At 40.4% G+C, this 10,353-nt stretch overlaps 2 protein-coding genes across 2 annotated transcripts; one reads left to right on the top strand and one right to left on the bottom strand.

Moving 5' to 3' along the window:
* The first annotated feature begins 1,559 nt into the window (after window positions 1–1,559).
* On the top strand, window positions 1,560–2,936 carry LOC125906372 (piggyBac transposable element-derived protein 3-like). Its single transcript, XM_049604990.1, has one exon. It carries the CDS (start codon window positions 1,560–1,562, stop codon window positions 2,934–2,936), a length of 1,377 nt encoding a protein of 458 aa, XP_049460947.1.
* A 2,970-nt stretch (window positions 2,937–5,906) lies between these two features.
* On the bottom strand, window positions 5,907–9,136 carry LOC125906218 (major histocompatibility complex class I-related gene protein-like). The gene is made up of 7 exons (XM_049604695.1): window positions 9,076–9,136; window positions 8,601–8,870; window positions 7,906–8,184; window positions 7,320–7,622; window positions 6,656–6,757; window positions 6,379–6,393; window positions 5,907–5,956 (listed from the first exon to the last, which is right to left on the bottom strand). The coding sequence occupies exons 1-7, from the start codon at window positions 9,119–9,121 to the stop codon at window positions 5,907–5,909; spliced, it is 1,065 nt and encodes a 354-aa protein (XP_049460652.1). The 5' UTR covers window positions 9,122–9,136.
* Window positions 9,137–10,353: the final 1,217 nt, after the last annotated feature.

Below are 10,353 nucleotides of genomic sequence, written 5' to 3'. Positions count from 1 at the left end.
GGTTCAGAGACATAAAATTGATAAAATAAATGGAAATACTTTTAAGGTCATTTTTAAAGTAATTTAAAACCTCTTGACCAGTTGAAAGCTTGAGTGTACAACAAATGAATGCAATCATTGTCAAACTCAATTTAAAAAATGTAAAGGGTTCTTATGAAGTGGTGTGAGCTTATATTTTGAAAGTTGTAGACATTAGCCATGTGACCTAATTAAACTTTGACATGTGTGACAATCAAACAACACATCCATATTCATTTGAAATCATGTGACCTAGTGGAAGCGTGCTTGATGTCTACCGGCTGCTGTGAGGATATAAGTGACATCAGACAGGCACAAATATATACTAGTTAATGTCAGTGGTGAAAATGAGCAGGACTACGTGTATTTAATCATGAGTGCTGCAGCACAGTTGTAGCTACAGGTTTGATTCAGATTCTAAATGAGGCGAAATAGTTTGACCTGGAGATCTTGTATTTACATGTTTTTGCTATCAGGCATTTATTTAGGAAAATGTAGGAATGAGACACATGAGCTGGTCAGTTTGGTCAATGTTATCCCAAACACACACAGCAGGCTTGTGTCTGTCAGAGTGAAGCCATTGTTATGCTAATTACATGCAGTTGAGTGGGCCAGGCAGAAAAGGGGGAGACAATTACAATGTCTAGCCCACAGCTGACACATTTGCTCATGTAACTTTCAGAGGCACTAGCTCATTTCCTGTTAGATTTAGGTCAGTGGTGTCAATGAGTGATTTGTAGGTCTCGAGTTGACAGAGAAGCCAGTTTTGGTTTGATGTTTCTACACCATTCTTACCGGGCGCGCCACAGCCATTTTGGGGAAAAATTGTCAAAAGGTTTTGTGACATGTCACCTTTAAGAGGCACTAACTCATTTGTGTCCTTCAGCAGAGGTCCCTAATAAACGCAGCAAAAACAATAGGTGAGCAGTCCTCTGCCTCCGGGCTCGGTCCCTAACCCTATAATGCCAAATGCATCAAATCTGATACAAACATTTCTGAGACCTATTGCATCCCCTTATGGTAAAAACTTCACTCAAAACCCTCTTGTATCCAATCTGATACTTGTCTTCCACCCCCTGGTGGATACCTTTATCACTACAACAATTCAGACACAGTACATGGGACAATCCAAGATGGCCGCCTTCAGATAGTTCCCAACTCACTGGATCAAGGTAAAGAAAATTGCGATTTTTACGATTTTCCAGTGACATTTTCTATGAAATTTTTAGTAATATTCTACCATGAGCACTTCATCTGTTGAAGCAAGTTATAATTATTTAATTTTTTGCATTTTAGTATATAGTAAAATTGTGGATAAAATTTGTGTTCAAATTTGATACTACAGGTAAAAAGTGGAATTTGGTAGCAAATCTCTTAATTGTCATTATCTTTTTTTTCTTGGTGCAATATGCATTATATTGATCATTGTGTATCATAAAAATGTTTTGATCAATCAGTTACACAAATTACAGATTGAAATGCGATATTTACAACAAATAATTGCACTCAAAAATGGATAAACCTATATTTCTGTACTTTAGATGGCTAAACGGTACAGTGCTGAAGATGTCCTACGCTTCCTTGATGGCAATTCAAGTGACATAGAGGAGTTAATGTCTACAGATGATGAAGTGTTGGATAAAGATTGGACCCCTAATGCAGACTATGATGAAGAGAACTCTAGTACTGGTAGTAGCAATGAGGAAGATAAAACTCTTGATGATAGGCTTGAAGAGGAAGAGGAGGGTCTAACAACGTCACAGGCGACCAAGCAGCGTGGAAGAAGTAAAGTAAAAAGCAAAGAGGAGAGGAGAAAGGCACATACAGCTGCTGAGATTGATAAAAGTGATGACCAGATTAGCACAGAAGGAGGAGGTCCAACAGTAACACAGGCCAAAAGAACAAATAAATCTGCAAAGAAAAAAGTGAAAACGAAGGAGTACAGGTGGAGAAAGGCAGAATTTGACCCTCCAGATGTTCCATTTATTGAGAGTGCTGATGAAGGCATCGAAGAAAGGTGTGAGTTTACACCTTACATGTATTTCAAACAGTTTGTCACTGAGGACATGATACAGCTGGTTGCAGATCAAACAAACCTTTTCAGTGTGCAGAAGGAAGGGAAATCAGTCAACACAAATTTCAAAGAAATTGAGCAGGTTCTTGGCATGTACATGTTCATGGGTTTGGTACAGATGCCCAATGTAAGGGCCTATTGGGAAATAGAAACAAAGTACCCCAAAGTTGCCGATGTGATGTCACGTGATCGATTTGAGAAATTGCTGACATTGCTGCACTTTCAAGACAACCTCAGTGTGTCTGAAGATGCAAAGAAGGATAAATTGTGGAAACTGAGGCCATGGCTCGAAAAGCTACAAGAACAATGCCTTCATATCCCTCCTGAAGAACATCATGCAGTTGATGAGATAATGATTCCGTTTAAGGGAAGATCTCATCTGAAAGTCTACATGCCAGCAAAACCCCACAAATGGGGATTCAAAATGTGGGGACGTGCAGGACAGAGTGGTTTCCTGTATGACTTTGATGTTTGTCAAGGGGCAGCAGATCCAGACAAGGAAAGGTCTGAGGTTGGTGTGAGTGGAGATGTTGTTCTCAAATCGACATCAACCCTTCCTGCAGGGAAGAACCACAAAGTGTTTGCGGACAACTATTTTACATCACTCCCACTGTTGGAACACCTGTGGCAGAGAGGGATATACTACCTTGGCACCATCAGGATGAACAGGGTACCCAACTGCAGCATGAAGGATGAAAAAGACCTGAGGAAACAGGGAAGAGGGTCCATGGATTACAGAGTCAACCAAAACAACGTGATAGTTGTAAGGTGGTGTGACAACAAACCCGTCAACCTGGTGTCCTCTTTTGTCGGCATCACTCCCCAAGACCACGTGAAACGCTAGGATCGGAAGACCAAAAAATATGTCATGGTTCCCAGACCATCCATCGTGGAAACCTATAACAGATTCATGGGGGGTGTGGATCTTACGGATATGCTGTCTGCCCTGTACAAATACAGCTTCAAAACCAGAAGATGGTACTTGTATATCTGGTGGCATAGTGTCACAGTGGCACTCATCAATGCTTGGTCCCTGTACCGAAGAGACCTGAAGGCACTGGACCTAGAGAAAAACACCATGCCCCTGAGAAGATTTCAGGCATCAGTTGGCTTTTCCCTGGTAAGCACAGGAAAAGCAAAAGTCAGGGTTGGCAGACCACTCTCCTCTCCACCACACTCCTCACCACCACACTCCTCACCAGCACAATCACCATCATCACCACCACTACAGGGGAGGTGGCGATCGACCAGTGTGCCTCTGGATGTGAGGAGAGATATGGTCAACCACTTCCCATCCTGGGAAAAGCGACAAAGGTGCAAGCACTGCACAGGACACTTTTCCCATGTGCGCTGTGGAAAATGCAACGTCCATCTCTGCCTGAACAAGGACAGGAACTGTTTCCATGATTACCACATGGCATAATAAAAGAAAAAGTCACTGGAAACAATCACAGTTTTAAAAAATGAAGAGGCTGATGTTCTTGTTATCGCCGTAACTGCTGTTTTCATGATTACCACTTGTCACGATAAAAGAAAGTTACTGGAAAAGGTAGCAGTTTGAAAAAAATAAGAGGCCGATGTTCTTGTTGTATCGCCTGAACTGCTGTTTTCATGCTTACTACTGTTCATAATACAAGAAAAAGTTACTGGAAAAAGTAGCAGTTTGAAAAAATAAGAGGCCAGTGTTCTTGTTGAATAGCCTTAACTGCTGTTTTCATGCTTTCATAATAAAAGAGAAAAGAAGAAAGAGGCCTAAAGAGGCTGATGTTCTTGCTGTTTTGCCAGAACTGCATGTAATGCCCGATGTATCATTTACGATACAAATGGAAAAACCTATATGCAAATAATTTTTTGTAATTTTTTTTTTTCAAATTTTGTGAAAGGGCCAAATAAAGGTTCCAGATTCAAGAATTTTCTGTCCATTATTTCTGGGGTCAGGCATTACAGGGCTAATAATGAGAGTAATAATAACAGTTTACAATAATTTAATGCAAATTTTGTACTAAAATTCTCTTTCAATGATTTAAGCAACATTAATAAAAGGCTAAATTTGACAGGACATTAAAAGATGTCTTACCGGCAAAGGAAGTGATCCACCGCCTGACTCGGGCCAGCAGGTGCTCCATCGCGGGGGGTCCGGACGCCATCTTTCAGCAGGTAGGTACAGCTGGAGTTATCTCTCAGTGTTTTCTTGAGGGTTTTGTAAGGCTCGCAGGTCAACTTGTGTCAAGTCTCAGTGCAAAGGGGAGATTTCGGAGAGGCGTGCAGCTTTTATATGACCTCGGTAGAACGACACCGTTCTGTTTCCATGACTTTTACTGACGCACGTGCGTGCGTGTGCGTGAGTGGATGAGAGATATACTGTCATTTAATCTCAATGCTTTTTACGCACAGAAACATAACAAGCGGCATTAACAGTAACTATTAACACACACTCTCTCTGTCTTCCTCTCTCTCTCTCTCTCTCTCTCTGTCTCTCTCTCTCTCTCTCACACACACACACACACACTTCATCTCCTAATGTTTTCCTTTGATGTGAAGTGTTTAAGAAAATACACAGGACATAGTTTTATACAGTCTATGACAGCAACAGTCACTAGCCTTTATAAACTCAATATGTCACTGAATAGAAATTAACAGGTCAACAAAATGAATATTGCTCCTGACATCACAATACTACATAAAGACAGTAATGTTATATAATAAGTATGACTGCTGGCACAATGTTTATGTTGTGTAAACCATGATTGTAAACCATAAAAGCGATGAATGAGAGACTGTGGACAGAGCAGATTGAAATATTGCTTTCTACATGCTGAACACGTGTATTGATAAAGTATTGGCTTTTTACTGGTGAAGGTTTTATTGTGCTTACTTACAGTAACAAGCACAGTTCCATCAGGAGAGACCAAGTGAATGAAATAAAGATTACTGTTTAATACAGATTAGAGGTGTACAGATTAATAGATGATGTAATGAATATGAATTGATAAAAAGTCTTTGGTGCTTGGGCTACCAAGGGAGATGTGCAATGGAGCGGCATCTGAGCAGAGCAAGATAAATGCCCCATGGAGTCCAGACACTGGTGGTGGTAGTGGCGGGTGACTCTGAGACTGAAGACTGATGAGGCTGATGAATCTGTAAAGACTTGGTGGTGGTGGTGAGGTCCCTGGGTTCCTCCTGGTGCGGGACAGTGCCTGTCTTCATGTGGCCAGAGTGTGTAGGCAGTTCCTAAATGACGAAGGCATTGATGCCATTGACTGGCACTCTCGTTCCCCTGACCTAAATCTAATTGAGCACGTATGGGACATTATGTATCGGTGCATCTGATGCTGCCAAGTACCGCCACAGACTGTCCAGGAGCTCACTGAAGCCCTGATCAGTTATGTACCATGCTTTGAAAGTATCATCCTTTGTCTTCATAATTTTATAATGTAAGTGTCCCAATATAACAAAAAAAAATTGTCATTTGATGTAAAAGTTTTTGAGTATCCATGCCTTGTGGGCTTTTTTCTCTAAATTACCTCATTTAATTTTAAGGCCCTGAAAACTTCTTTCCTCGCTCATCTTGTCGCTATAAGTAATGAAGTAGGTGGAGGTCAAAGGGGAAAAGGCGATGTCACATACACCAATCAGGGTAAAGCAACATAAATCAAATCTGATGAAACTGCACCCACACAATCCTGACAAAGCAGATAAACTAAGTTTTTTAATGTGTCATAAACGTGTACATTAAAGTGTAATTGAAGTCACAGCATTTACTGCTCTGCATCCCATTTGAAGTAATTCACAGCGCCCAGGATGTGTCTGCAAATCAGGTCTCTGGATTCAGTTTCTCAGAGAGCTCAGAGCTGTTGTCGGGAGCTGTAATGAAAAACACACAATTATTCCACTCATCCTGCACTGAACTGCTGTTAATAAACAGCTCTTTTGTACATTCCGTATGTATGATATAGTTCAGATTAGTTTCTCGTCAGGAGCAGGAGGGGACGGCAGATGACTTTTGTGGACCAAAAAAAACCGAGTATTTTTTAAATAGAGGTTGGGACATTTCCAGCCATGTTTGTAGTGACCTAACTGGTCATTTTAAGCCAAAACATGTTGTTTTCCTCACCCCGACAAGGTGTTTTTTATGCCTAAACCTAACCACATGTAAACCACAGCATTGGCACAAGATAAAATTGAAAATCTGTGGTTTGCAGAAATGTACAACACCAACATTTATTCTGGTGATTGGTTATTGGAATACCAGATAAAAAGGAATAAAAACAAGTTCTACTCATGACATGGAGGACATTCAGCTGGAGAGAAGAAGAAGAAGAGAAATAATTTCAGTTGTCACAGTTTTAAATACCAGAATAATTTGTCCCACCAAATCTGATCCACTCTGTTACTTGGCTATTACATTTTTCTATCATCATCATCATCATCATCATCATGCAACAGTCTGTTGGTTGCGTTATAATGGGAGTTGAGGATTGTTTTACCCTTTGTGGCTTATAGTAAAAAAAACCTAAGCGCCCCAAAAATTACATGACAGTATCTTTAAGTCTGGCCTCTCACCTTTCTTCTTTTTGTAAACAGTGAATCCAGTGGCAGCCATGAGGACGACAGCAAGAACAGCCACTGCAGCAGGGATGGTAATGGTCATGTCAGAAGGCTTCTCTGTTGAACAAAAAACAATGATAAGTCTCCAACCATAAAGACAAAGCAGGTTAGAACATCAGAAGTACAGAAGTACATCCATCTATTTATTAATAGCTGCTGTACATATTCATCTAGTTATGAACCAATTACACGTGATGCTGGTTTGTCCTGCAACAGGATGCATGCATTGGTTTGAAAACAAAACAAACTGTACGAAAGAAGCTAAACCAACATGATACCCGACTTCTGTTTGGAGCTCAACTTTTGTGAGTGGCTTTGACACATACATTTGCAGCTGTTGGCCAATTTGGAACCATCTTGATGTGCCGACTCTTGATGTAACAGAGCATGAGAGTAAAAAATGGAGGAAGCTATCACATTAGCTATCAGTGAAAAGGTAGCGTGCAATAAGTCATAACTTATTATTTGGTTAGTGACCGAGGTAGGTAGCCTGTTACATGACCATTTGGTAGCATGGACACAAGAAGCAAACAGTCCCATTCAGCACCAAAGAGGTGAACAATCAATGAGTCATGAACTGCTGCTTTCTCACATCTGTCACTTCTGATCTCAGTCTTACCCCAGTTGGTCCTGATCACTGCTTTGTCCAGTTTGGTGATGATGTCATCCTTGACACCAGAGAGATGAAACACACAGTCGTACCTCCTCCAGTCTTCAGGTGGGACTGATGAAAGGTTCAGGTCAACACTCATCTGGAAGGATCCATCATGGTTGGGGAGGATCTCTCTGTGGTCCACGTCCTCATGAATCTCCTCTCCATCTTTCCTCCAGAACATCATGGCTCTGTCAGGGTAGAAACCTGTAGCGTGGCAGCTGACTGGAGAGGAGGGAGACTTCTGGAGGAGAGACACTGAGGGAAGGTCTGCAGAGAGAGTAAGAGAGAGATATAGAGAGAATGGTAGGAGAGGTAAGAAAACAGGGAAAGGGGACAGGCTCAGCTTTGATGGAAAGTGATGTCAGAGGACACAAGAATTAGTCCCTACTGGTTGGTGAGGGCTCTATCAAATCATACTGCCAAGAAAACAGAGGATGGCCCAAAAAAGTAATGTCAACTGGTTGGAGTGTAATAAAATGGCAGTTCAGTCTGAGCAGACTGTGTAAACTTTGTTGTGTCAATGAAAGTACATCAGGTCATGTGATCCTACCTGTTCTCAGCAGAGAGCTCTTGCCAAAGGCCACATACATCTTCAGCCACTCAGGACAAATTTGTGTGATGTAATTTTCATTGTATTTTATTCTAACTTTTTCAGTATCCCATCTCAGTTTGGTGATGACAGCCTGTGGTGTTGGAGCGATCCATGTCAATGTCTTCAGGTCCAAAGATATGAAGTCTTTGCCATTGTAACTGTACTGCAATAAACCATTAACCTCTCCAGTCTCATTGTCCCACTCACAGCCAAACATCTGCTGTAAAATATGGATGCCTGAGAGACAGAAACAGAGACTGTAATTCACAATGATGATATCACCAGTGAAAAGGTGATCTTAAACATATTGTGGATGGCATGATGTGATCCTCCCAATCTTGTGGTGTGCTCATGATTCAAGAGCAGATACTTCGTGCACTTTATACGAATGCTGAAAGTTACAATTGTAGAAATTGTCTTATGAACTGACACATGACTGCCAAGTCAGTGTCATCTTGCATTCTGTGCATACGTTACATAAACAGTGACACCTGTTAGACACCTGCAGTCTCAGATACAGTCCCAGCTCTAAATACCTTCCAGATTCCTTTTATGTGCACATGCACACTTGCACAGACTTTGCCAAACAAAAAAAAACAGGACCCAGTAGATTTTAGCAGTAAAAAGTGATATAACATAAATAGATACTGTACCTCTGGTTTGGTTGAAGCGCTGCTTTAAACCATACATGGTGGCTTTGAAGAAGTTTGGCTGGCCCTCAGTACACTCTTGGGTGTACCGCTCCAAGTGCTCGGGAAAGTTTTGTAAAAGATTTTTCATCCAGTCCTGTTTTGGTTCTACTGTGTTTTTGTTGCTGTCACAGTAACCTATCAGAAGTTCATCAACCACTGCAGCAGCAAGAAATTCTGGGAAGTTTGGGACTCCAGATGACGCAGTTATGAAAAACATCAGGGAGTGTTTCACTGCAGGACAAACAAGGTTTATACATTCAGTGTGAATAAACACACATCATCATCATCATCATAAAAAGCACACTCATCTTGAATATGATGGATTCAGTACAGTTCAGTGAAAACATAGTCTTATGTTGGAGTAAAAGTGAGCTACACTGGAACAAAATACAGAGCTGAGTGGAAAGTGATGTAAAGATTTGAAACTGGATCTTACCTGCAGATGAAATGTGACAGAAGAGAAGCAACAAAAGGAACTTCATCTTTTCTTGATTAAGACACGAGGGTTAACAACCAAGCTGGCTCACCTATTTTGTTTTCTATGCTATTTCCTCTAGGAGGGAGGTGGGGTCTCTGTTCTGATTTAGGATAGGTGGATGTTACAGTAGTTGAGAAACCTGTTTCACTCCTTGACTTCAGTCTTGAAAGACTCCTATACATTCTGCAAGTCACCAGATATCACTGTGCTTCTGTGTTTGAAGCCCTGAAGCTTCATAAGGCTTCATGCGCCCATCAATAGTTCAGACTTTACTAAATTAGGGACTGTATGAAATGTATTGAGGTGGGGAGGGGGCTTTCCAGCATTATTAATATTTTCTTTGAACACTCCTTAAAAATGTAATATCCTCCCCAATATCTTAAAATAATATATTTATGATAAAAATGACAAATGGTGAAAGTACAGCCTCTGTATGTTTCAATAAAGAGCTGTTACATACTACATGGTTATTAAAGCTTTGTGGCTACTGATGGACTTGTGCAGCACAATATGGATTTCCAATAAGAAAATTAAACATGAATTTAATCAGATATTTCTGACATGCTCACTTAGACTTTAACCGGTTCTATGTTGCTTCTTTTCTCCTACAGACCTGGGTTGTAACAAAAGTTTAGAGTGTAGTGAAAGATTAGACTGTGTCTCTAGAAAAGTGTCATCTGACTTTGTCAGAGATTGTGTAGCCTAATAAAGTTTAAAATCTTACATCTGTGTCACAAGTTTTAACACTTATTTGCTCTGACAGAAACAGAAAGCACCCCACAGAAATTAATGCATCATAGATTTTAGAGTAATTTTATTTGACAATAATGATCCTTAAACAAAACTATTACAGATTATTAGGCTATCAACACATATTTTAACATGCTGAGTGTTGGTTGAGAATCTGGAGAAACCATGAGCACACTTTGAGAGAAATATACAAAGACATTGTTTTTACCTTTTTATTGGGGTGGCAGTAGATTTTTCCAGTAAAACCTCGGCAGATAAGAACCAAACTATAGGCATGTCTAGGGTATAAATAGAGGGAAGTGACTGACTGTTAGAGTACAAACCTATCTAACTCATGAACACACATAATGCTTACTTCACTATAATGCACTATATCAACAGCCATAAAACATTATAGATGTGATTTATAATGAATTTTAAGTGTCAAGTGTCTTATGGATGCTCTTGGGAAAAAGGAGAAAGTGGAGATGTGGAGTGAACAGGAGA

This window comes from Epinephelus fuscoguttatus, linkage group LG18 (genome assembly GCF_011397635.1).
Source record: "Epinephelus fuscoguttatus linkage group LG18, E.fuscoguttatus.final_Chr_v1".
NCBI classification, from domain to species: Eukaryota; Metazoa; Chordata; class Actinopteri; order Perciformes; family Serranidae; genus Epinephelus; species Epinephelus fuscoguttatus.
The sequence above is the reverse complement of the archived record's forward strand: the minus strand, read 5'-3'. Positions and strand labels throughout refer to the sequence as shown.

Excerpts from the sequence above, each read along its gene's own strand:
- LOC125906218 (XM_049604695.1), bottom strand. The coding sequence starts at position 9,121 with ATGAAGTTCCTTTTGTTGCTTCTCTTCTGTCACATTTCATCTGCAG. Across the intron at positions 8,185-8,600 it reads GCGCTTCAACCAAACCAGAG|GCATCCATATTTTACAGCAG; the intron begins GTACAGTATCTA and ends TCTGTCTCTCAG. Across the intron at positions 7,623-7,905 it reads GAGCTCTCTGCTGAGAACAG|ACCTTCCCTCAGTGTCTCTC; the intron begins GTAGGATCACAT and ends CTCTCTCTGCAG.
- LOC125906372 (XM_049604990.1), top strand. The coding sequence starts at position 1,560 with ATGGCTAAACGGTACAGTGCTGAAGATGTCCTACGCTTCCTTGATGGC.